This window comes from Dipodomys merriami, unplaced genomic scaffold (assembly GCF_024711535.1).
Source record: "Dipodomys merriami isolate MVZ:Mamm:240054 unplaced genomic scaffold, mDipMer1.0.p SCAF_9, whole genome shotgun sequence".
NCBI classification, from domain to species: domain Eukaryota; kingdom Metazoa; phylum Chordata; class Mammalia; order Rodentia; family Heteromyidae; genus Dipodomys; species Dipodomys merriami.
Window position 1 is genome coordinate 37,164,676 of NW_027206512.1, and position 27,199 is coordinate 37,191,874.

At 39.2% G+C, this 27,199-nt stretch overlaps 1 protein-coding gene across 4 annotated transcripts in view; it reads right to left on the minus strand.

Annotated features, from left to right (window-relative positions):
- Window positions 1-4,538: 4,538 nt before the first annotated feature.
- Window positions 4,539-27,199, minus strand: part of Spata18 (spermatogenesis associated 18) — a 31,575-nt gene continuing 8,914 nt past the window's right edge. Inside the window, exons 2-13 of one of the 4 annotated variants that reach the window (XR_011370036.1) lie at window positions 25,416-25,521; window positions 25,099-25,214; window positions 23,537-23,649; window positions 18,839-18,934; window positions 15,956-16,195; window positions 13,974-14,400; window positions 12,095-12,253; window positions 10,873-11,048; window positions 8,905-9,028; window positions 6,975-7,131; window positions 4,988-5,033; window positions 4,539-4,695 (exon numbers count right to left, since the gene is read on the minus strand). Coding sequence is in view for 2 of the 4 variants with exons in the window: in XM_070013148.1 (XP_069869249.1) it covers window positions 4,688-4,695; window positions 4,988-5,033; window positions 7,048-7,131; window positions 8,905-9,028; window positions 10,873-11,048; window positions 12,095-12,253; window positions 13,974-14,400; window positions 15,956-16,195; window positions 18,839-18,934; window positions 23,537-23,649; window positions 25,099-25,214; window positions 25,416-25,521 (1,695 nt within the window). In the remaining 2 variants the exon portion in view is untranslated. Of the gene's footprint in view, window positions 4,696-4,987; window positions 5,034-6,974; window positions 7,132-8,854; window positions 9,029-10,872; window positions 11,049-12,094; window positions 12,254-13,973; window positions 14,401-15,955; window positions 16,196-18,838; window positions 18,935-23,536; window positions 23,650-25,098; window positions 25,215-25,415; window positions 25,522-27,199 lie in introns of those variants that run through there. The other 3 variants (XM_070013148.1, XM_070013149.1, XR_011370037.1) reach the window with 3 other exon arrangements.

The window sequence follows — 27,199 nt, forward strand, 5'->3', positions numbered from 1 at the left end:
TTGAGCTGAAGAGCTGAGGGACAGCGCCCAGGCCCAGAGTTCAGGCCCCACGACTGGACCCCCCCCAAAAAAAAAGAATAAACAGAAGATCTAGCTTTGTCCTTTTATTTAGTAATTAATAGTATTAGTCTCCTTTTAACTACTATAATGAAATACTGAAGTCGGGCTACTTTATAAAGAGGTTTATTTTGGCTTGTTTCAGGGCTATATCTAGTAATAGCCTTCTCCTTGTCAGAATCCCTAGATACACAGAACATCATGTGACAAAAGGAGCCAATATGCATGTGTGTGTGTGTGTGTGTGTGTGTGTGTGTGTGTGTGTGTGTGTGTGTGTGTGTGTGTGTGTGTGTGTGTGTGTGTGTGTGTGTGTGTGTGTGTGTGTGTGTGTGTGTGTGTCTTCTGGTTTCTTCTGTAAGGCTGTCAGGAGGAGTCCATCATGAGAGCTGGACCTAAATGATCTCATCTAATCCTAATCATCTCCCAAAGATCCTATCTCTAGATACCATAGTAGGATTAAGTTTCCATCCTCAAGGCCTCACAATGAGAGTTAATTTGAAGTAGGCTGAAGCCATAACCAGGTCACTCACTTCTTGGGTGAAAAGTCTGTTTATCAGATGGCAGAGTCAAGATTCTTCCTGCACTGGCTATAACAGTTGATAAAAGATAACTCCAAATGGTCTGCCACTTTCACTCTTTAGAACTAGATTTGAAGGAAGCAGATCCCTAGCTAGGCTTTTGGGAAAAGTACCTCTGCAAGTGCTCCATAAACCAAAGGGTCCAGGGTAGAGCAAGCCTGGCAAATGCTATATGGCATCTCCTCAGAAAGTCACATGTGCTAATGTGGTAGAGCATTGAGAGACCTATTTGTGAAGATGAGTGCGAAGACCTTTGGCCTATTACTTAGTGACATCTGACTGTTCAGATCCATTCTCACTGTGCATTACATGGAGCCAGAAAAATCCCTGCCTGCAGTTCTGAGTGAATTATTACATGGTGTTAAGTCCAGGAGGCAGTACAGAAAAAGATTATACCCTCTGCCAACATTATGGACTGAATAGTATTTATCAGCCCCCCTCCCAAAAGAAAGGTCAGTAAGAGTCTCTTTCCTATCTCCTAGAGAGACCACAGAGTGGTCCCATTGGTACACATTGCCAACGAGTGCTGAAAGCTTTCTTTCCAAAAGTGAAAGTCTTGTATCCTGGGGGCCTGATACAGTGCCTGTAACATATGTAACACAACAGCAATAAATGTCTTCATGAATAAACTAATGATTTCATGCTGTGACCCATAGGGTTGGAGCACTCCTGAAGTCTATTTCTTTAAAATAGGGTTCTGATGTACCCTAGTCTAAGATAAAAGCAAGAGGAAAAAATAATAGAGGGAATGCATATGTGAAAATATAATGAAACTCCGTTGCACAATTACTATATGTTAATAAAAAAGTAGTAGGAGTGTAATGCCCCATCTCCAACATCTCAACACTGTAAGTCAATTTCTAAAAGGCCTGATTCATAAAATTATACTCAAGAACTTCTATAAACACTATCCAATTACTATATTAACTTTCCTAACCTATTTTACTTCACATTTCAATAGATTATTCCATTTGAAACACTAAATGTATTTAAATGTCTTAACTATATTGAAATAAAACCTATAACATGCTTATCACATGACCCAGCTAGTAGAAGGCAGAAATAGCTATTCAGTTCAGATGGATGAGTGTGGGTGAACTATGGAAATTATAATGTTCACACTGACCCCTGGTGGCCAACTTGTTATAGGTGACGTTTTCCCATTGTATTTCATTTTGAAATAAGAGACTGAGTTCTTTGATTTTCAAGGGCCCCTGCTCACTCACTGTATGAAGGCCAACACACTTCACTGCTCTGGTATTTTAATGACATATACTAAATGTCACTTATCCATATGGTTCCTAGGCTCATATTTCAATTACCTAATACAGTTTGTAATCCTAGTTTCTATACTCATGCAGACAGACTTGTCGGGTTTCTAGAAGCAAATTAGAATGGACTGTGAGCAGAGCACATAGCTATATGGTTCTGGTGGTATTAGAAATGGTCTTCCTTCTCCTCTCATGCTCATTTTATTATTCATCTTGTTAGGATTATAAACTCAATGGATATTTGTTAAAAGGCTTGAGTAATTCACCTATGGGTGATGTAATTGAGTTTCATGCCTTGTGTATTTTACTATGTTACTTTCCCCCTTCATAGGTTTAAGTAGATAGATGCTAAATTAATGTTTTCAAATCCTTTTATTAATATGTAACATCTTCTCTGATCATCTAAAGAGGATTTCATTGAAAAGAATTTACAGTACAAAGCACCTTGTCTTGATTTTATTGTTAGAGAATAAACTATTAAAACAGAAACTAACTCAGGGTACGAAATAAGAATGTGTCACTTTTCAAAGTTTCTAAGGCAAAATGAGTACAAGCCAGCAGTCTTGAGTTTCAGGTAGTCTTTCCAAAATTTATTCCCGCTTGCCCTGTGTAGTTACAGTTCAAAACAGAAACTTGAGAAATGGCAAGGGGCCAGCTAAGGACTGAGAGCACTCAAGTGAGCTATATGTGACCATTTTCCAAATCAGATTATATTGCTATATAGGCTTTCGTTAGTACGTAAGATTTTAGAAAAGTCTTGTAATATATAGCACAAAGTAACTATTGCATGGTTTTCATATACACTGAGTTGTCCAGGAATGCAATTGTTGTGTAAATCAAGGCAAGACTTGGGGCAGGGAGTTGTGTACAACATTACCAAGAGTTGTTTAGTATTTCAGAAAGTCATTTCCAGTGACAAGATGTGATCTTATGCCATCAATATATCAAACACTGACCTGTAGTTGTAGCTAGTGATGTTACATGCAAGAACTGCATAAAATTAGTCATCTGATGCCTTCATTTTATCTTCTATAATGGCTATACCAATGATTTTTATTGAAATATATTTTATTGTTACTAAAATGCTTTCCTTTTCTTCTGCTTTACTTGGTAGTTAGTATATGTGGGTTAAAATTACATGTATATATATGTGCATGTGTATGTATGTATTTCATATCTATTTCTGCTTTCCTTTCAAGATATGTAAGAAAAATAGTTGTATAGTTGTTATAAAAAGTCGATAGTAGTCTCTGACATATTTCTTTCCTACACTTTTCTATCTTTTTTTAATGGATGTATTGAGTCTGGTAGTAATAAGAGAAGTACTAATCTCATCCAACATACTCACTACAATGATAAAGGTTCAGAGAGATGAAGTAACTTGTTCAAGGCCACAAAGTGAGTCAATGACTAAAGATGTCTAGGAGCTCGTACTGAGCTCCTTTCAATGAACATTACCTGGCCTCAAAGAAATAACAAAACACAAAGAGGAAGAAACTCTTACCTCCGCATGACCTAGTGATGTATGGAAAAGTGGTCACGGAGAAGCTCATGTAAGGCTGGCTTGAATATTTTTTTTAAAAAAGCAGGAAGAACATTACTTATCCCAAGTCAATATCAAAAACATTTTTATCTTGACCTTGAACTCTCAAGAGTACTTCCTAATGAAGAAGTTAAGAAACTCAGTTCGCAGTCAATAAATGCCGCCTTAGGACTGGGAAGGTGGCTCAGTGGTAGAGCACTTGCCTTGCATGCCTGAGGCCCTAGGTTCAATTTCTCAGCACCACGTAAGCAAAAAGAAAAAAGCCGGAAGTGGCACTGTGGCTCAAGTGGTAGAGTGCTAGCCTTGAGCTGAAAAGCTGAGGGACAGCGCCCAGGCCCAGAACTCAGGCCCCACGACCGGACCACCCCCCCAAAAAAAGTAAATAAATGACACCTTAGTTTGGGGCCTTGAATGGAGTTCAAGGAGGTCTGAACTTGCAAACAACTAGGTGAAGCTGATATAGGACAGCTCCCCGGTAACTTTATATTTATATTTAACACATGCATTAAAATAGAAAATTCCTAGGAGATAAACACAGAGTAATTAATATTGATCTCAAGTTGGCCTCAATCAAATCATTCATCTGAAAGCTGACTTTGACATGTGGTTCTCCACGAACCCAAATGAGACACTCTCCAAGTAAGAATAAGCAAACCAATTAAAATTATGTTATATGTTATTATCTTCTACATTTAACTCCAAATCACTGCTACTACTGCTCTAAGTTCTCCAACCTGAGACTGGCACTAACTTCCAAGCATAAAAAGCCAATTTAAACAACCAATTTTGGTTTCAGGTTAAAAGTTGATATAAGCAATTGTAGCATTTATAATTGGTAAACTGAGTGACTTAGCCTTCCTTTTAGATTTAGCATGATAAGCAGAATTTCTACTTTTGTCCATAGGGTTGCTATAAAAGAGCCCCATATTTCAGAATGGAAATCCTGAATCTATGTAATGGACTTTGCTTCGAATGAATATGATCCTAAATGCCTATGCAATCGTTTTTATGAAATTAATGGAATTTGTACCTAGAAAGTATAAATCAAATGCAATGTACCTAAAGTTACAAATGCGCTAAGACAAAACGTTTAACTCTCTGTGTGGAGTGATACACGGAATTGCCTTTTCATATCATGTTAAGTGAGGTCAGAGGCAGACAAGGCAGGCAGGCAGATGGAGGCACTGGAGAACTTGGCTGTTACCCTGGAGTGTGGCGAAGGAACATGTCTGGTGGCTTTAAAATCCTAGGGAGAAAAAAAATATAGAGGCCATTACTGATGGTCACTTGTCTAGATTTTTTTATGCAAGTACCTATATGGAAAATTGGTACTCAGTCTGTTTGTAGCAATTAAACCTCCCAACATAACCCACAGGATTCCTATGGGTTCCATCCCTGAGAGAGCCCAGAAATGAATGATGGAGGTAGAAGAAAAGATATTCCCTAGGAAGCCAAACATTCATCTTGCTGCAAAATGCTAAGCACTTGAAAGAGTATAAAATAGTATCTTTATGATCCATCTTTATGATCTCACTTACTTGGCAACAAACATCTTACTGGAGAAGGACTCCGGCTTCGAGACATCTGGAAGACATAAGAGTGTAATGTGAACTACACGGTGAATGGAGCTCAACAAATGAATGCTTTAGACATATCCTTTCCATAAAACTAACCAATTCGTTGCTCTGAAGTACTTTATAATTATGATTTTTCCCTTTAAGGCTGACCACTGTGATTTCCTTTTATGCTTTCTTTTTTAAATGGGTACTGCTTTTGATTTAGATTATGTTAGTAACTAGATAATGTTAGTTTAAACTACATTGTTAATTAGATGCTGGGTTCAATGGCTTAAAAGCAACCATATTGAATTTACTGATTTCCACAAATTATTATTATTGCAATTAACTAACAAAAGCTAAAATGGTGATGCACTGAAAGATCCTTTAGAAAAGTTATCTCTCATATGTCCAAAATTTTCTCCTATATAAGGAAGGTTACCAAGCAGCCAGAAAAGAATCATTTTTCAAATCTTAACTTCACTTTCATTAATCTAAAAAGACTAAATTGTAAATTGTATGACATTGACTACAAGCATCATTTTTGCTCTGAGCTTCAAAGGCCTTATATAAATACATGCTAATGAAGATGGAAACTGTTACTGAATCAAGACTTAAATAAGCCAAAAAAGCAGACTAACTGAAAGTATTTGAATTCTGTTTGACAGGTAGACCTAATTTCATTGTAAGGGAAGGGTAATGTAAAAAGAAGGAAAGTTAGGCAGCAGTTTTACCACTGAGAAATAAGATTTCTTTGTCTCAAGCTTAAATGACTTTGTTCTCCCTTAGCATGGGAAAAGAAACAGGGAGAAAGAAGTACATATTCGTCAGCGTTTATCTACAGAGGACATTTTGGTGAAGACTTCCAATGAGAGTCTAAAGTGTGCCATGGTTAGAACACAGGAAGTACCTAATATTACTCAAACCTCTGATAGCAGCACTCTTAGAATAGGGAGATCTTTAAATCTCCCCAGTTATAATGCTCCCAAGATTTTTTTCCTTATCAGTCCACTAAATGCATTAGCATTTGGCTTTTGCCTAATAGTGTAACTACTTAGACATTTATGAAAATAGATATTAAGCAAAAGGATGACTCTTCCACTTCCCTAGAAATTCTTCCATTGTTTTCTTCCTCTGGTGAAATTCCACTCCTAAAACAAACTAAATCAATTACCAACTCTAGCCTTCCTATATGGAGAGCCATTGAGGGGAGATAACCATTTTTGGTCATTTTCAGGTCCCTCCAGAAAACGGCATCCATCCAAAGAAATGTGTATTTGAGCCTGTGCTGGTGTTTGGGTCTTGATCCAGACTTACACTCAAAAGGCTTTGACCTAACATTATTTAGTTTTTAGCTTTTTTTTTTTTTTTTTTGGTCATGGGACTTGTACTCTGGGCCTGGGCACTGTCTCTGCGCTCGTCAGCTCAAGGCAAGTTCTCTACCACTTGAGCCACAGGGCCATTTCCATATTATTTGTAGAATAAAGGAAGGAGTAAGTTGTAATGATGTTTGGGGGGATGTTACCTCCATATTTTTCAGAAAGCTCTTGCTATTATTTTATTTTTGATTGAACTATTAATACACCTAATAACTAATGCTAAACTCATTTTTTCTACTTCAAAGTTCGGAACATTTAATGACCTTTTAATCCCTTTTCAGAGCATTAAAATGTAGATAATTCTAGCAATTGCTCTAAACTCTACAGTACTTTCTCAATTAAACTGGGAATTGAGCCCAAATCAGTTGACTAAGGTACCCAGTTTTCTATTCAGAAGATTATCAGATCTTTAATAGCCATGCCATTCAAAGTTAAAGAAATGTTACTCCTTTAACTAAATAGGTTTTTAAAAATTACCTCTATTTCTTTTTTTTTAACATCCTAAATTCCTTAGCCCATAATGATAAAAAAAAATCATTTCAGGGTTAATGTTATTCCAACAGTGTCTCTTTCTACTTTTTTATATTCACCTCTTTTACAGGCGACTATAAAAATTTTCAATCATAGGATGCTTGGAATAAAAATGATTGGACAGATATGTACCGTACTTAAACCAATGTGGCTACGTGGGTAGATGGGACTTAAACTCCTGCTTCGACAACGACTTACAGATCGCATCGAATTCCACTAAAACAAGAAAAAGAAATGGGAGTGAGTGAAGGTCTTTATGGTTAAAACAACATGCATATTCCATCCAATAAGAGGCTTTACTAACAGCATTGTACTTTGCTATGTCTACTCACCAGTATGATCAACACCACTTTCATTTCCTACAGCTGTCCAACATCTGGCAAACACTTTTTAAACAAAACCCCATTGTAACAGATTTGGGAAATATTCAGATATTTGATGTGATAGGATTTTTACAAGGTTTTGTGTGTGAGAAATCACATTTGAGTTTGCAAGTGAGTTTGCCTCCATGTAGGTAAGGATTTGTGGCATTTTCATCATTGTTAAATCCTCTAGCACCTAGGTGTAGTGCTTGGGTTATGAATAACTATAGAATAAATAAATATCATTGAATGAAACAACATAGTGGGGCTTGTGAAATTCATCAAATTTCATACATCATGTACATGTGCTACTGTGTTGTCAGTAGTGGGGCTTGAACTCAGGGCCTGGGTGACATGTGTATTTTTATTGTGTATTGATACTTCAAGAAAAAAGCAAGAAAGAAAATTTTATTCACTAAGATTTTATAGGTATAATACTTCTTTGAACATTTCCCTTCATTCAACTCTCTTTCTCAAGTTCTTCCTTTTACTCTTTTTTTTTAAAGGTTTAAGTTTGAACAAATGTTGGTAATATATTTGAAAGAGAAGGAAGTTAAGAAGCAATCGCTATTTGACATAGAGCTTAAAATCTGTGGCTCTTTTCTCTCCTTCCTTTCCAAACTGTACTGCAGCTAAGTTTCTTAATAGAGAGTAACTATTGTCGGGGCAAGAAACATGTTTCATGGCGATATATGGTTGTAGACCAACTTTCATAGTATAAAATGTTTTATTCAGCCAGAATTTACTGTAATAGGATTTTTAAGCTACAAAAACCCTTATTACTAAACTGTATGAAAATAAACTACTCTCTGTACTGTCTGCTGATATGACCACTTCCTCTATGGTTCAGTTCAAGGAAAACAAGAAGCAAGCCATTAAGATGGTGGCTGTGCTCTGGACCAAAGGGCCTCACTTTAGAATTTGCCTAACTTTCTACGAAAGGCAGAAGTAAACAACACATTACATGAACTGTGCAGAATATCTAAGCAGTCATAGCACTCAATTCCTCCCACCCCAACCCCCAGGAACACACACACATACACACACACACACAGACTCCATTTTGAAGTCTGCTCCAAGTGTTCAGCATATGAAAAGCCTTGTACTTGGAATCAAAAACTGATTGGCTCCTCTTACCTTACATTCCCTGACCCTTTTACTCCATCCCTCCCCCTCCTTATACATCATACCAAGGAGAGAAAAATGACACATGTTTAACGTACTAAAATGGAAAATTACTGATAAAGAAAACAACTGGCAAACTATTTCCTAAAAAGTAATTAATCACTTTTAAATACATAGGATTATAGAAAGCCTCCAACAAGATAAAAGACAAGGGCTTTGGCTTGAAAATATCAAAATATATCTAAGTTGAAGAATTAAATATGAGTAATTTCTATCATCTAAATAGATCAAACAAAGAAACTGTTGCCAGAAAATGTTGAAGATATCTTGAGGGAAACAAAAAGATATTATTTCCATGGTCATCTCCTTTCTCTCCTTTGTATGAAATTTTATCAAGCAATTCTTTATCAACTCCTTTTATAGAATCTTTGGGTTTATAAATGTTCTCGAACTTGTGAAGCAAACACTGGGGATGAATTTTCACTATGCAAGGCCACCGTACAAAAGCCCCTCTTCTGGTGACAGCTTCTCCCTTCATAATGACACAGTCGTTCTCCATGAGAGCAGGCCAGACGTGATAAAAGACCAAGGGAGCAGCAAAATCTGAGTCATAGCTTCGGCGGTACCTTTGTAAACAAACAAAACAACAGGGAAGAGAAATCAATTATCTTGCTATTGCTGCTGCTAGTGGTCAACCCCAAGGCCTTGGGTACACTAAGCAAACACTTAAACCACTGAGTTAAATCCAAAGCCAGAAGTTAGGCAGTTACACAGCACAAGGGGGGAAATCTCAGCATAAAGTTTTGGTTTTGATTATGCTTAGATCTAGATAAATATGGATTCTGATTCTATTATTAAAGAAATGGGTTTGGACTCTTAGCCCAGGAATCAGTACCAACTTGAACCCAGCATAGAATGGCTAGGTACTAGCACGTCCTATTAAGCCAATCATTTTCCTTTTCTTCGTAGGATTAAAAAGGTGGCAAGTCAGGAAAATGCTAGAATCACAGACAATTTGAAGTTCTATAAGGCTTCTTATGAGATTTTTCATGTTGTCATTATGAACAAAATAAAAGAAAAAAACGGGTGGATGGTTAACATAACTGGAAACAGGGTCAATAATTATACTCCCCAAAAGGGTAATTAAATGGACTGGTGAGAGCTGAGGGCCCTCTCAATCTTATGGTAAATCAATATGCTTATCAATAACATGAATGAAATATACTCAGTGTTAAGGGTGCAGATAGGAAAGAATAAAATAGCTCAATTAGCCTGAAGGATAAGTTGGACCTAGTAAGTCAAAAGAAAGTGTGAAAACATATAAGGTCCTGCTACTGAATCCAGAGAGAGAAAATACATGGTTTGACCATAGCAAAAGTAAAAAACAAAACAGGTAAGTTTCAATTTTACTCAAAAGTACTCAATAGTGTTTGGACACTAAAAAAAAAAAAATAACAAACCATACAAATTAGCCAAAGGAATGCAGAAGAAGAATAAAAGGGTGCTGTCTGGGTACTAGTGGCTTATGTCTACAATCCCAGTTATTCAGAAGGCTAAGATCTGGACAATCACACTTCCAGGTCATCCTGGGGAGGGGAGGAGGAGAAGAGACAAGTTCACCACACCCCCATATCTCAATGGAAAAAGTTGGCATAGTAGTACACAATTGAGTCATCCCAACTATGTTTGGAAGTTTAACAAGAGGTTCCCAGTCCAGGCAAAAAACAAGGTCCTACACCTCAAAAATAATCATAGCAAAATAGAGCTGGAGATGTGACTCAAGCAGGAGGGTACCTGCACAGCAAGAGTAAATCCCTGAGGTGAGACCCATATTCAATTGCAGGGCAGATAAGTGAAGTGACATGCCCAAGATTACACAACTAATAATTGATACTTGGTGTTCTTAAGCACTAGCTCAGCCTCTTCCAGGATTAATTTCCAGATCAAACTGTGATCTCATTAAATCTCAATAAACACTTTCAGTTTATTTCTTCTAATTTACAAAGGGGATATTTACTATGTAAAACCTGTCAGAAATCCAGTAGTCATAGACAAGAGTTATGAGCATTCATTTTCAAACACCCGTTTGCATACAGCCCACTGATGTGACTGTGAGATCTCAGCTTGCTGAACTCCATTATCAACCTCATGTCAAGGAATGTGGTACAGGGAACATGTGTTTTACACAAGAAATCTAGTCTGGCCACGTGCATATATAAAACATCTGTCTCTTACAGTGCTCAAGACAGGCTCCAGGTACTTGATAACTTCTCCAACAGCCCATATGCTTAGTGGAGAATTAACCCAGAAAGGAGTCCTACTTGAAATACAGAGAAGTCCATGGCAAAGCCTACAAAGGAGGTAATAACTATTGATTTTCCCAGCTGGAATCCCTCTCCTAAGTGTTCCCAGGAAAGAGACAAGCCAATTTATTAATAAAGAGTCCTTAGCTTCTACCCGTGCCTCTTACTTGCAATCATTAAAGACTTCTCCATCAGCCCCAAATGCAATGTCAAGAGGTGGGTCTAAAGACTGCATTGCAAAAGCAATGCAGCAAATCTCCTGGATGAAGTCACTGAGGAGGCAAAAGTCAACTTCAGGAGGGAAGGAGATCTTAGGGTTGACATTCATGGCTCGGATCACATCCTGAAAAACAAGAGATAGCATTATCTGATTGTCAACCTATCCTGAGGATTCTGACATGAGTTTAGACTAATGGGAAGTAGGAAAAGGGCCTGTGAGTAAAATAAGCTTTAAAAAAAAAAAAAAAAAAAGAACAGTGCATGCTCTCCTTGCTAGTAGGGGGAAAAGGAAAAGTTTCACAGAGTATAAATGAGATGCTAAGATTTAAAGAAATTTTAATTTTTAAATCCAATTAGCTCCTTAGCTTTCTACTGTAAGTGTATGAGGTGCCAACATACAACTTTGACTTGTTTCTAATCTATAGTAATAACTAAAAGAGGGCTCTCTTATCGAATATTCACTACATACCAAGTCTTGTGCTAAATAAATTACCTTTCTTTCACTGAATACCTCCGTAACTCTACAGGATAATGATCACTGTTGTTCCCATTTAAAGATTAAAAACTGAAAACATAAGCATGTACATAAGCAAGTAGGAGAGTCAGGATTCAACTCCACACTTATTTCCCAAAGCCCTTGCTCTTAAGGACTAAGATATTCTATCTCCTAATCTTTTGTTCTTCATTCATTTTTCCTTTTTTATTATTTTAGTTTTCTTTTTTTACTTTGTTGTTTTTGTTGTTGTTGTTGGTTGTAAGGCTTGCACTCAGGGTCTGGTACTGTCCCGAGCTTTTTATGCTCAAGTTGAGCACTCTACCACTTTGAGCCACAGCGCCACTTCCAGTTTTCTAGAGTTTAATTGAGATAAGAGTCTCACAATCTTTCCTGTCCATGCTGGCTATGAACCACCATCTTCCTGAGTAGCTAGGATTACAGGTATAAACCACCAGCACCCAGCTTTTTAATTTTTTAAAAAAATTCTAAATAGTACCACAAAGCCCAGAACATTTTCTCCCATAAACTGTCCAAGAAAAAAAATAAAGACATGATATACTGTAAATTCTTTGTCATTCCTTTCTACTCTTCCATCAGGATGGGTTCCTGTATTATCAGTATTTATTGTGTCATTCAGCCACAAACTAGTCCTAAACGAGAGACCCAATACTTACATTAACACTGCTTTGGGAATCATATAGATCAAGGTGACAGATGATATACTCGGAGACAGCAGTCTCAAAGTCGTTGGACCCTACGTAAGACGGCGTCAGTGACTTCCTCACCCGGATCTTGAAATGTCTGAATGCCATTTTAGCCACGTGGAATGCCTCCTGCATAAGAACACAGGAAGTTTGCCTGGTGAGAGGAGGAGGTGAAATCACCTACCCACAGAAAAGAATTAGAAAGACTAGAAATAGAGCATTGTATCAGTCCTCAAGTAACTAAGCTCCATAGACCATGAAGACTTAACCTGAGATAAAGAAAAAAACAACTCTCAATTTTCAAAGTATATAAATACATATATGACAACTTGCAATCACTAATTTCAAAACAAGTGACTATTATTGTCGTAATTCTGAGTGAGTGCAGGAAACAGGGCAGTGCAGAGATTTGGGGACAAAAATACTCTGCTGTAGACACAAGCAAAAAGTAAAAGAAAATTTTGTTAGCCTCATATTTACATATATATCATCTCAATAAACGTTTATTTCATGTCTATTATATAGCAAACACTAGGGAAACTAGTTTTTTAAGACAAGGATGCTCACACAACTTTAATTCAGAAGGTAATTCTCTTTATTTATTTTTTTGTGCAGGTCCTGGAACTTGAACTCAGGACCTAAACATTATCTTTGAACTTTTTTGCTCAAGCCTAGCACTCTACCTCTCGAGCCACAGTTTCACTTCTGGCTACTTCTGGTAGTTATTGGAGCTAAGAATCTCTCATAAGGCTTTCTTGCCAGGCTAGATTTGAGCCTCGATTCTCTGATCTCAGCCTCCAGCTAGGATTATAGGCATAAGCTACCGGTGCCCAGAAGTGATTCTTAACTATATTTACCAGGGTTGGCAAGTTTTTTTCCTACAAAGAGCCAGTGTTTGAGCTTTTCAGTGACTGTCGCTTTTTTTTTTTAATTCTCACATCCCTTTAAAATATAAAACCATTCTTACCAGGAGACTGAGCAGGGAGAATCAGTTCTAGGCCAGGCTGGATTACATACTGAGACTTTTTCTCAAACAAACATTCTTAACTTAGAGGCACTATGTCTCAGAAATACAAGCTGGATCCACATGGCTCATAAGCCATAGTTTGCCAATCTCTGACCTCTGATATAAATGAGTAAATATGGATTTCTGATCATTCTGTTCTCATATTAACCTTCTGCTTTTTTTTTTTAATTGAACTATCTCAAAATAGACTCTTCATGGGCTGGGATGTAGCTCAGTGGCAAAGCACTTGCCTAGCAAGTGCAACGTCCTGGGTTTGATCCCAGTACCAAAAAAGAAAAGACAAAAAAAAATAGACTGTTCATGTCTCAATAGGGCACCCATTCATAAAACAAATGTGTTCACTGCAAAATAATAGTTTCACGTGTATGTTTTTAGTTTGCCGTAATCAAGTAGCTGACATGCTCATAGTTTTGGTTATAACTGTTAAACTAACCTGCAGGAAGACCATCCAATGAGAGTTACTTGCAGTGATAAATCGACTGTGCACACATATGCTCACGTGAGACCAAGGGTACAGGGCATAAATCAACTTTAACAGATTCATTTGACATAGTCCTACTCTCCCACAAATGACCACTTGGCGTATGGTGTGAAGTTAATTACTGTAAAAAGTGAATTGCCTCTAAATATCTTTAGGGAAATGGAGGAAGGATAGAGGGAAGGGAGGACGTTAAGAGGAAAGAGGTAAAAGGGGTTACTGCGCTGCCTCCTTGAGTGGCCTCAGCATCCCCCTGTGTCTTCAAGCCTGTGCCATTCCCTCTAGCTGGGTCTTGTCTCCACTGCCCCAGGTGCGCCCGGGGTCGGGCTGCAGGCGTAACGTACCACAGTAGCGATGTAGATGATCCTCTGCACGGTCTCCGCCTTGTCGATGCATCGCCGCAGCAGGCACTGGGCATCCAGGCGGGCCTGGGAGTAAGCGTCACTGAACCGGGACAGCAGCGCGGCCTTGCGCGCCACGCTGGACATTTTGGAACGATTCGGGGATGGACTTCTGATCTTGGCGATTGCAACCGAGGGGCTGCCAGAGCGGCTCCCGCTGCGGCTGCGGTTGGGGCTGCAGCTGCGGTTCCGGCTGGGGCTGCGGTTGTGGCTGCGGCTGCGGTGGCGACTGCTGCTGCGGTTGCGGCTGGCATCGCGGCTGCCTCTGCGGCTGGCGTCGCGGCTGCTTCTGCGGCTGTCTCTGCGGATGGGACTGCGGCTGTCTCTGTGGCTACGCTGGACAGGGCTAGGAGACCGGCTTCTGACAGACCTGCGAGTGAACGGCAATCAGCTGTCCCTAAACTCTGTTTCTTGTCCCCCACATCGTCCATAGATGACACACTGGAGTCCTGCTAGAACAAGCTACATAGAATGAGGCCCTCCCTCTACCAGGCCTGTGAGAAGGCTCTCCAGAGGCCTCAAAGGTGACAAGAAACAACACTTTGTATTTGCCTAGTGACTGTCTCTAAACCCTTTCATTCATGCACCAACTCAATCTGCCCTTTCAGCAGCCTTGGGAGGCAAAGTCTTTCACTGTTGACCATTTTTCAGATGAGGGCTTGGAAGTTATAAAAGATGACTAATAGGACCATCTTGGGAGTAGCACCACCATCAAGAGCCAGAGAAGTCTTGGCATTTCTTACCTTGACCTTGGATTACTAACTCATCACACTTTACCACACACAAGCCTTCTGGTTTAAACTACATTGTGACCAAGTACAAAGTAAAGTTAAAGTATCAGATTAGTAGGGTTGGGAATGTGGCTTGCCTAGCATGCATGAAGCCCTGGGTTCAATTCCTCAGTACCACATAAACAGAAAATGCCAGAAGTAGCTCTGTGGTTCAAGTGGTGGAGTGCTAACCTTGAGCAAGAGAAACTCAGGGAGAGTGCCCAGGTCCTGAGTTCAAGCCCCAAGACTGGCAAAAAACAAACAAACAAAAAACATATATCAGTCTGATATAGATATTAGATATATAGAAATATATATATCAGACTAATAGCCAAAAGAAAATAGGTCTCCCAAAGGAAAATCTTAGAGGAAAAAACAACAACAATGATGGTATAGCAGGGAAGTAGGGGGGGCTTCCTTGTAGGCTTTTTCTAATTTTCACAGTGCAAACACACCAGGCAGAAAGGCATAGCCTCTTAGAAGCCATTACACTATTACCAGAGAATTACCAAACAAAAGCTCAGGTTACATTTAGAAGAACATGGATGGGCAATGGGTAGTGGTGCTTTGATAGCCTAAATCAGGACATGTTGGGGTGGGTAGAAAGAATAAGAGAAGTACAAAGGCTAAAAAGAGAAGCACACTGCTTTGTCTCCACTAACACTGTCTTAATGAGCTGCCTCATCTGTCCATTAGTAGGAAAAGATTTCACAAGAACATAACTTACACATGCCAACCAAGAAAAATAAAATGTACAGTCATCCCTAGAAACAGGACTCCTATGCCTCAGAGAAGAGAAACGACCCGGATATTATAGAACATTTTTAGTGTTACCAGCAGCCTAGTTCCAGGCTTTCAAAAAGACCCTTTTCCTTCTCATATCTCTCAATCCAAAATAAATTAGTTCCAAGTTTCTCTGTCTGGAAGCATACAGTTTAAGCGAACTTGTGCTTGTAAGTCACAGCTCCTCCCAGATTATTGGGGTTTGTGATTACAGTGTCATTTTACTCATCCATCCAACTCACCCATCCACCTACCCCCAGCCACTCAGGCTTTTACCACTAACTCAGATGAGAGAGAGACACAGAGAGACACAGAAAGACACAGAGAGAGAGCGCGCGCTTAAAGTAAAAGATCTATGAGAGTTTGCCAGACCTTCCTTGGAGACCAGTCTTTTCAGAAGACAGAACAGCTATCTCATCCTTCAGGTTTCGGACCTGTTTCTCATAGTCAGCTATCTCTGAGTTCCGCTGCTCTGAAGCACGGGGTGTCTTGTCTATGTATCGCTGTTCTGAGTTGCGCTTGATGGAACTACGTTCTGATCTGTACTGTTCTGAACGTCTAGGTTCTGAGTTTCTGTGGCGGGCATCTTCCTGGGCTTGAAGTGTTTTAAGCCTGAACAATGAAGGGAGGGAGTGGGATGAAAGGGAAGGAAAGGGCACAGGAAAAGGGAAGGGCAGAAAAGAGAAAGGGAGGAATGGAGAGAGGGAGGAAAATAAACAACTATTAACCTGCTTAATGTTACTGGGTGATAAACTTGGATGAAAATATATACACACACGAACACTAATTAATGGAGAACAGAACTGTTAGAGTCAGGGTACCAGGTCACACTGGCAGCTTCTGGGGGAAAGGATTCTAAAGAAAGGATCTTCCTGTGGGTCTTCTTCTAGGAAAAGTCTATATTGTACTCAGTTGCACTCAAACATTTGACCTTGGAATCTAATCCAAGCTGATCTAGGATATAATCTACCCTCACTGGCTCTTTAAATTTTTATTTAATTATTTATTCATTCATTGTGTATGTGCCTTTCTTGGAGCTTGAACTCAGGGCCTGGGTACTATCTCTGAGCTCTTCTTCTCACTTGAACCAAAGCTCAACTTTGGCTTTTTGGTGATCAACTGGAGATAAGAGTACCATAGATTTTCCTGCCTGGGCTGACTTTGAACCACAATCCTCAGATCTCAGCTTCCTGAGTAGCTAGGATTACAAGTGTATGAGCCCAATTTTGTTGTGTTTTTTTATGAGTTCAACTTTTTGAACACATGAAATACAGGGGCAAACTACAATGGAAATACAATGATATTCACAAGACTCCTGAAAGTGTGGACCTATAAAAATAACGCAGCATAGAAAAAGACAAATAAAATTTTAGAAATAAAGTTGGCTTCCTCATTAACATCTATAGAGGCACGGCCACCATAAAACAGAAGTGAGCTAGGTGCCTGTGGCTCACACCTGTAATCCTAGCTACTCAGGATGCTGAGATCTGAAGATCGTGGTTTGAAGCCAGCCAGAGCTGGCTGTGAGACTCTTTATCTCCAATTAAATCATAGAAAAAGCTGGAAGTGGAGCTAAGGCTCAAGTGGCAGAATGCTAATAAGCATCTTTTGCTCAAAAAGGAGCTCAGCGACAGCACTCAAGCTCAGAGTTCAAGCCTCAGAACTGGGGGTAGGGGGGAAGGGTGGGGAAGCAGAAGTAAAAGTCTAAGAACATTTTATGATACAACTAATGGTGGTATAAGATGAAAGGTAAGAGGTGAAGTTATGAAGGATGTAGAGAATGTAAAAATGTAATCTCTGGGGCTGGGAAGGTGGCTCAGTGGTAGAGCGCTTGCCTTGCATGCCTGAGGCCCTGGGTTCGATTCCTCAGCACCACATAAGCAAAAAAGAAAAAAAAACCGGAAGTGGCGCTGTGGCTCAAGTGGTAGAGCGCTAGCCTTGAGCTAAAGAGCTGAGGGACAGCGCCCAGGCCCAGAGTACAGGCCCCACGACCAGACCCAAAAAAAAAATGTAATCTCTGATTAAAAACTACCCTGGAAATGACATAGAATTGAATTGGTTCTATAAGAAATCAATGAAGGGGCTGGGAAGGTGGCTCAGTGGTAAAGCGCTTGCCTTGCATGCCTGAGGCCCTGGGTTCGATTCCTCAGCACCACATAAGCAAAAAGAAAAAAGCCGGAAGTGGTGCTGTGGCTCAAGTGGTAGAGCGCTAGCCTTGAGCTGAAGAGCTGAGGGACAGCGCCCAGGCCCAGAGTTCAGGCCCCACGACCGGACCCCTCCCCCAAAAAAAGAAATCAATGAAATGGGAAATAAAATTGTTCCATACAAAGGTTTGTGGGTATTATCAAGACTATTGTTTTCACAACATGTATGAAGCCAATTAAGTGGTAGTATGTGTGCATAGTATGTGTCTGTGTGTAAATATGCTTCCTGCTTGCTCTTTTAAAGTGAGAAGAGTCAAAATTAAGGTCTACAAAGGTAAAACCTTAAAGAATTTGTTCATTTTCCCCTTCCAGAAATTGATCTTTAGGAAATAATCTAAAATCCAAATTGAGATTTTCATTTTTTTTGAGATATTTCTACAAAATCATTCTAATGTTGTTTCTATGGTAAAAATTAGTATTCTACTGAACATTTAACATGAAACTACCCAAAGACAGGAAGTGATGAAACTATTTAAAACCAAGTTCTGCAGTATTTCTTTTCTTAGTAATAGAGAAAAACAATACTAAATAAAAATGTAGGTTCCAAAAATGTATATGTGCATCTTAATTCTGCATTCATCACTAGGTTTTAATATACTAATGGAAGAAATACCAGAATTATAAGACAGTTTTTATATTCCTTTATATAATACTACATTTTAGAAACTGTCTATAGTTGACAGGAAATATTTTGTAGTAAAAATATACTAATATTTAGAAAGCATTGCCTCTAATCATAAACACATTCCTTCATATTGCAATGACACACCAAAGAAAAGCTAAATTCAATGATTAAACAACCTATCATTCTTTTTTCTTTTTTTTGCAGGGGGGGGGGGGGAGGTCCGGTCGTGGGGCCTGAACTCTGGGCGCTGTCCCTCAGCTCTTCAGTTCAAGGCTAGCGCTCTACCACTTGAGCCACAGCGCCACTTCCGGCTTTTTTCTTTTTGCTTATGTGGTGCTGAGGAATCGAACCCAGGGCCTCAGGCATGCAAGGCAAGCACTCTACCACTGAGCCACCTTCCCAGCCCCTATCATTCTTTTTTCTTACTGCTTCTTTAGTTGATTTATTTCCTCCTCTGCAGCCAAGAGAGATACAGTTGATCTGTTCTTGGATTCTTCAAGAGGCTTTCCAGCCTCAGGCAAACTGTAATAGAAATCAGTAGTTAAAAACATATTTTTCAAAATTGGTAGACTTTCCAAATAAGGCATAGATTCTCTCAGGAACTTTTCACATATGACACACATTCAATATAAACAGAATCAACTTACAAGACATCTGCATTTAATCAGACATATTAGAAATGTTACGGTGGACTTGGGTACAAACAAGACACTTGTTCAGTTTATCCTTCTCACCCTCCTAATTCACCTGCTCTAATTCTCTCATATCCAACCTCATATACAGTTTAGGCCTGTATAAAAAAATCTCCGTTTTTTTCCTGCAAGTTACCATTACTTATACTCATTATTTTTCACTGTGGAGCTGCATTTTAACCTTTGTTTTTCTAAGACTTCCTAAATGTACAAAATTTGCTTGCCCATCTGTGAAGAGAGTCCTCAAAAATCACACTTGATTATCAAAACTCCCATGTTTTCCTGTATCTGATTTCTACCTGAATATGATTTCCTTGAATATTCCAAATAGCTCAGTCACTGCTAGCATCAAAGACTTTCTTCACTAGACAAAACATAATCATACTCGTACTTTAGATCTCTTTAAATTTAGAAATGTGGGATAGTAAACATTGGATGAAGATCACTGATTCTCAATGAAGCTCCCTTATACAGTAAGGCGTATTGTCTGACAAAGAATGCCTGATTTCTGTGAACTGCATCCCTGGAAAATCCAGATTCTTTCATCGCAGAAGTTATAAGACCATGAGAGTGCAATTCCTTTTAGTGGAAGAACAATGGAAAGTAAAACACTGGGGGGTTCTGTTAGAAGAACAATGGAAGGTAAAACACTGGGGGGGTTCTGTTAGAGTTATGGCCTTAAAAGTCTCCCAAAAACTAATGTGTTAAAGGCTTGATCCCAAGTTGGTAGATGATTGAGAAAGGGTAGAAACTTTAGGATATGGGCCTAGATGGAGGACATAGGTCACTGAAAGCATGCTTGTAAAGGGGACATAAAGTCCTGTCCTCCTTTTTCTCTTTTTTCATTCCAACCATCATGAAGTGAGGAGCACTGCTTTACCACACACTCCCCACCATGCTGTTCAGCCTCACAAGAGGCCTACAGTAAAGAGGCCAAGTGATCATCGGTGAAACCTCTGAAACTAGCAGCTGAAATTATTTGCCTTGGAATTTTTGTCACAATGATTTTTAAAAAATGACCAATACAGATCCTCATCTACAAAGTGAAGCAGACATGAAACAGTCTTCTCCTGTCTGGAATCCATCAAACCTGTGAGGACTCGTCTCCATTAGCCTGTGTTACTGGGATTTGCATCTTTGAAACTGAGGAAGAACCCAACTGGTTTCCACAAATTAGACAGAGGAAACATTTTGCTTAAGGATCATGAAGCAGAGTAAGGGAGGGAAGGAAGAGCAGGCTATCAAAGACCCAATCATGTGGGATACCTAACAGAATTAGAACCACAGGTGGGATAAAAGAAAAACAAAGCTATTAAATTCCAGGAAGAGCAACAACTACTAGCTTTCAAATTGTTCCATGAGGAAGAAAATTGTATATATGGAGAGGGGACATACACAGAAATGAAGCAATTAGGGCAAAAAGTTAAATGAAAGAATATATAAACATTCTTAGCATTATTCTTGCAAATATTCTATTGAAGAACTGTTAACATTCTTAGTCATAAAGAAAATACAAGTCACAATAATACTAGATTCTGTCGCTGCAACCCCTCTGTACAGTATTTTCACAGTAAAAATAATAATAATACTAGATTCCATCTCACATCTGTCAGAATGGCTGTCCTCAAGAAAACAAACAATGATGCCATAAAAAAGAAGCCAATATACATGCTGGAAATTCTTTTTTTTTTTTGTCAGTTGTGGGGCCTGAACTCTGGGCCTGGGCGCTATCCCTCAGCACTTCAGCTCAAAGATACCTTAAGCCACAGTGCCACTTCTGGCTTTTTCTGCTTACGTGGTACTGAGGAATCAAACCCAGTGCCTCATGCATGGAAGACAAGCGCTCTACCACTGTGCCACCTTCCCAAGTCCCATGCTGGAATTTCCAGTGAGAATGTAAACTATGTAGCCACTATGGAAATCAATATGGAAGCTCCTCAGAAAACTAAAACTAGAACCACCATTATGATCTAGCTATACTACTTCTGGGTATATATATATATCCAAAAAGAATGCTAAGTCTGTACAGAATAGATATACTTGCATGCCCCTGTTATAGCAGCATAATAGTCAAGCTATGGATTCAGCCCAACGGCTACCAGCAGATGAATGTATGAAGAAAAAATCTTATAGATTTGTATATGTATATATGTATAAATTTATATATGCATGTATAAATATTATAGATTTGTAAGGATACACCTATGTACACATGTGTGTACAAGCATACATTTACATGTGTAACATATGTGTACATGTATATACACATATCTATACTGTTTATCTACATGTTCACATATATGTGTGCATGTAATATGGAGTATTATTCAACTATAAAGAGTAGAATTATGTCATTTGTAGGAAAATGGGTGGAATTGGAAATTATATTAAGGTCAATGATCCAGACTAAGAAAGGTAAATATTGCATGTTCTCTCATATGCAAAATCTAGATCTCTCAAAAAAATTGTTTAAAAAACATTCATTCTGGGGTTGGAGGTGTGGCTTTGTTGGTAGAGCACCAGGCACCAGCTGGTACCAAAACATCAGGTATAGAGTTTGAGTCCTAGGCTTGGACAAAAAAAAAAAAGAAAAAAAAAGCATTTATTCTTCAAATTTCTAGGTCTCTGGTATCCCTTATGGGTAATGTCAACCATATAACAAGAAAGGAAAGTGGGAAACTTTGACAAGAACCACCAGTAATTCTTAAATCTCTACATCCCAACTATAGGCAACTGGCAGGTACCCTCACCATGTGCAGCACTTGCCAGCCAATGACCCAGGGAATCTAACCAGACAAGGCTCAACTCAGGACCCATCAGCCTAAGATACTGATGCTCATTGGACACAAGACCAGCGTAAGCCAAGCGGACAGAACAGGACCCAAACTGCCTCACCTGGAACACCAGAAGAGCAAGCAAGTGCCCCTTCTTTCTCTAGATGAAGACAAATCCAAGGAAGAATAAAGGGAAAGGAATCTACTACACAAAGGGACCTGGTTAGCTCAGAAGGGAAGTTTATACCTGGAATTAACTACATCCTTTACACAAAAAGGAAGACAATAAACCTGAAGAGACCAGAAATTGACTGACATGGTTAAAACAAACAGAAGAACCTCAAAGAAATTATTTTGTATACCTACCCATTTTAACTGCTATAGCTTTACAACTGCTCTTCAGCTATGGATAGCTGAGTGCATACAAAGGAAAATGTTTGTGAATAGCGTGCAAACACATACAAAGGAAAATGACTGAGTAAAATATGCCAAAATGTTCACAGGGTCTCGTGAGAGTATAGGTGACTTTCATATTTGCACTCATATTGATTCCGTGCATTTGAGAAGAAAATTGTATAATTTTTATATCAAGCAAAAACTAGATAGAGACGTTTTCCTTGTGGAAAGAAGAAAGGAAATCAGATCGAGAGAACAAAGCAGAATTCTGCATTGACACACTATTCTGTCACAAGCATTAACTAGTTAGAACGGACTTCCTTGCTATCCCATTCCTGCAAAAGGCTATGGTAGCCAAAACACCTTATAGGGTTTTGAATGCCATTTCATACATATTTGTCCATCTTCATCAAATTCAAACCCAAAGTCTGAAAGTTTCTCTGCAGTACCTCCCACACTTACTACCCTGACTTACATGTCCAGTGCAAGCATCTGATTCCTGTTGTTGCCTGGAACTGCCTGTTTTAATACATTTTAAAATACATTCTTAAACTTTCTAATTTTTCTAAATGCTTGTCTAGTTTATTTTTTTGTTTTTGTTTTGTCTCCTTTTGTTTTGTGCTGGTAGGGAGGCTTGAACTCAGTGCCTAGGCACTGTCCTTTAGCTTAGCCACTCAAGGCTAGAACTCTACCATTTGAACCACAGCTCCAGTTCATTTTTTGTTGTTGGTGTTGGTGTTGTTAACTGTGACTTCTCTGAGGCATAGTCTCCTAAAAGCCTATTTACAGTAGATGGATGCTGATACTTATCTCATCTTTCACCCTCTTTCATCTTTTCATCTTTCATCCCTTTCCTATCAGCATCTTTCTCCCAATGGGTAAGATGTTCATCTAAACAATCTTCACTTGTTTATAAATATGAGCTGATGATGGGACTATGAAGAAGGAGCTAAAGGACCAGGGATCAGAGAATAATATAGCTGTCCCACTGTTCCTACCCTTAGACATGGACCCTGATCCCCTCCCTCTTCTCCATTTCTCCCCCATCCCTCCCTTTTCCCTTACACACACACACACACACACACACACACACACACACACACACACACACACACACACACACACACACACACACACGCACACCGTGTTACTTTTTGCAAATGCCCACATTTTAAATGAACCATTATTCTTCTCCAATATATAAAGTATGACTAAATTATAAACAATTCTTTTTGGAAAAAGATAACTTGCATTCCTCTTACTCGTCTTGAACCTGGTTGAGTTGTTCACGGGTTTCCTTCATGTCATTGTCTAATTGTTGTAGATCTACATCCTGAATATTAGTGTCTTTATTTTTCTCCCTATCAAAGGTGTTCTGGAAAGATACAGAAATCAAAAGGTAGTCTGAATACATGAAACGACATGAGTAAATCACAAAACCACTGAGCTAAGCAGTCAGCCACACAAAGAGAATGTGGACCATGACTCTATGGGCATGAAGCTCTAAAACCCAATCTAAAATGAAAGGAATCCAAGAGCAGCTGCCTCCAAGGTTACACAAGTTAACACTCTGGAGGAGTATCAGAAACATTTATCTCGCAAGGATGTGAATTTCATTGGCATATTTGCCATAATTTATCAGCCTGAAGATTTCACTGTTCTATAAATTATACCTTTATTTATATTTTTAAAAAAAGACTTTGATGCACACGTCTACATCTCTATACCCAGAATCGATCTGAGAAGCATACAAAACCCCTCAGGGAAAAAACTGCCTAATGACACGGTCCTTACCATGTATCAGTACCTCAGGTAATGAACCTATTGTTAGGGCAGCAAAATCATTGTTCCCAGTCAGCCCAATAAGAAAACAATTTGTGTTTATAAATAGTTAAATAATTACCCAGGGCCATGGGATAGGATCTGGTTTCCTGCCCACTGATCTTTAAACTGAAAGCCTTCAGTTACTGTCTTGTAAAACCCTCCTGCTAGAAAAGCCTGCTCTACATGCTTGAGTTTTAGAAAGGAAATGTATGTCAATCCAGTTAAACCTTTCAAAGTAAAGTTTCTGGCTGTGATGGTTTGGACATGGCTTGAGTATGTCCTCCAAGGGTTTGTGTGTTAGGTCCCAGTTAAGAAGCAGGGCCTAATGGGAAGTACTTGCATCATTGAGGACTCTGTGCTTGGAAGGGACATGACATTCTGGTTCGTTTCTTAAAGAGAGGATGTTATAAAAGAGCAAGCCAGACTTTTCTGTATGCTAGCTTCCTTTCTGGCCATCTGACATCTCCCTTTTATATGAATTCTTGCTGGTGACACCCCTCACCCTATCCTACCCCCCCCCACTCCCATGTAGTCCCTGTTGGAGTCAGTACCAGGCTGTTGGGGTTTTCAGCTTCTAAAACTGTGAGCTAAATAAGCTTCTTTTCTTTATGTATTTCCCAGCTTTGGGTATTTTGTTGTGGCAACAGAAAATGTCCTAATACACCAATGTTTTCTTTACCCAGGCACAATAATGCTTAAGTATGCTATGTATTATCTTTCTAGTCTAGTCTCTGTTTGAAAACGGACACTGTCCCATAGAAACCAATATCAATATCAAATTGTGACACTCTGCTAAGTTTTCTTTTTATCTTAGATGTTCCAAGTTTAATGCACTGTTTCACAAAGTCAGGGGTCAGTGCTAGAGGTGCAGCTCAATGCTACAGTGATTGCCTAATATACTCGTGGCCCTGGATATGATCCCCAGCACCACCCAAAGCAAATTTTTTTTAAAAAAATAACCACACACAAAAAGTCAAGGGTCATCCTTTAGCATTCGTACCTGTAGAGAAGGGACTTTACTGTCAAGAGCTTTTCCTGTTGAAGCAGCAGTAAAAGCAGCTTCCAGCCAAGGCAGAAGACGTAGTTTGATTATTTCCACACCCTCATTATGTCCTCCTAAAAGAATGGCACACATATATCAATCAGGTCAGCAAGAGAAACTCGCCACATCTTCTTAGCTAGAGGACACAAAAAAGCAGGAGAGGAGAAAAGAGAAAGGAAGGAGAGAGGAAGGAAGAGGAGAAAGAAGAAAGAAGAGAAAGGAAAAGAGGAGGAAAGGGAGGTAGAGTAGGACAGAGAAGCACAGGCAGCTCTCACCTTCTTGGGCTGCTGATGTGAGAATTGTGAAGAGCTGCCCCTGCAATTTGGCAACTTGTTCAATAAGTTCAAGGCAAATATTCAGGTTTTCATCGCATGTGTTTTTCTGTAAAGCCAAAATAGCAGATATCAGTACAGCAATTTCATTCTTAAAACTGAGTAGACCTTTTGTAGCAACAAAAAACTGCTGCCTCATTTATCTGCTTTATTGTTTATGGTCTCTACATAATTTTATATATACTATATATTATGTGTGTGTGTGTATATATATATATATATATAAGCAAAAAGAATGCTACTTATTTAATAAAGCTTTGCTGAGTAGAGAATACCAGGAGAAAGACAAAGAGATGGCACTCACCAAATAGTTCATAGACAGGAGACTCCAAAGTCACTCTGTAGTGGGATAGTAAGTCTTTCTATTCAGATGAGAATCAGGTCTATTCAACAGACCATTGTATTAAAAGTCATGGAAGGCTTCCAAGAGGAAGCAAATTGAGTCCGAATAGAACTCAGATGGACTTGAGGAAGTAGGTGATCGAGCAGCTGTATATCGAGCCTTCTAAGTGGTAAGTACAGGCAATAGGGAGGTGGAAAACTGGGTCTTTCACCTATCATTCTGCTTTGGTCAGTATCTGGTGATATTTTACCATTTCATCAAGCTTCTAATTGATTCCAACACTAAAAGAGGACTGTAAGTAACAAATCATGTGCATGTAGAAATGCACAGATAAATGTCACCTCAAGTCATAATAAAGTATGCTATCAGTATCCTCTGGACACCACAAATTGCAAAACAAGGAGGACAGTAACTCGAGAGAAAAGAAGCAATTTGCATGATCTGTAGGCAAGAGTTTACAGGGAAAATATGTGTCTGTGTCTCCAAGAGGAATGGTCTACAACAAGCAGAAACCCCTTTAAGAATAGTGACTGAGCCCATCCTGTGCCTTCCTGTTCCTAAGCTCTGCATTCTCTGCAGTGACCATCCAACCAACCTCATTGCATACAGAACGGATGAATGAAAATGAGAAGACTTACTCACCTTGTTTTTACTACTAACCTCCCCTATGCTAGCCACTAATAGTGCTTTACACATATACACTCAGCCCATTATAAGAAGGGATATTGTTATTGTTACATTTTCAGATAGGAAAGTTAAAGTTCAGAGAGTTAAATAATTTGCCCCTAAAACTATCTATATAGATTGGCGCCCAAGCAGCCTGGTTCTGGATCCCATGTTCTTTCATACTAACACATACTAACTGTTTGATTGGACAACGTGAAAAAACAATGATTCGGAAGGACAGTCAGGGAAGGGCTCCCCCAAGTAGGGGCACAACCTAGATCCTGAATGAGTGAGGGATGAGAAATCACAAGAGAAAAGCAAGTCCAGGAAGTGGGAATGGCCAGGGCTGAGGCCCTGAAGGCAAAAAACAAGTGTGGAAACCTGAGGACCAAATGCAGGTGGGATATGGCAGAAGCAACAGCCAGAGAGAATATATCCTAAAGGGCTTTGCAGAACTGTCGGCAGTTTCGATGAATGGGCTCATAGCAAGACAGCTGGCTTATTATTTTCCATGCGTGGTAGACAGTACCTCGCAACTGGTTCCGTTGTAGACCTAATTCCTCTGGCAGCTATATTGTCCTTCACCCCATCCCTCTATCTGCTCCCCAAAAACACGAGTTATTTTTCTGTCTTATATTTGTATTCATTAGTATCCTTTGAGAGATCCAAGTAATGTTTGGTGAGTGGTTTACCATCGTTCTGACATGCTCAGAATACC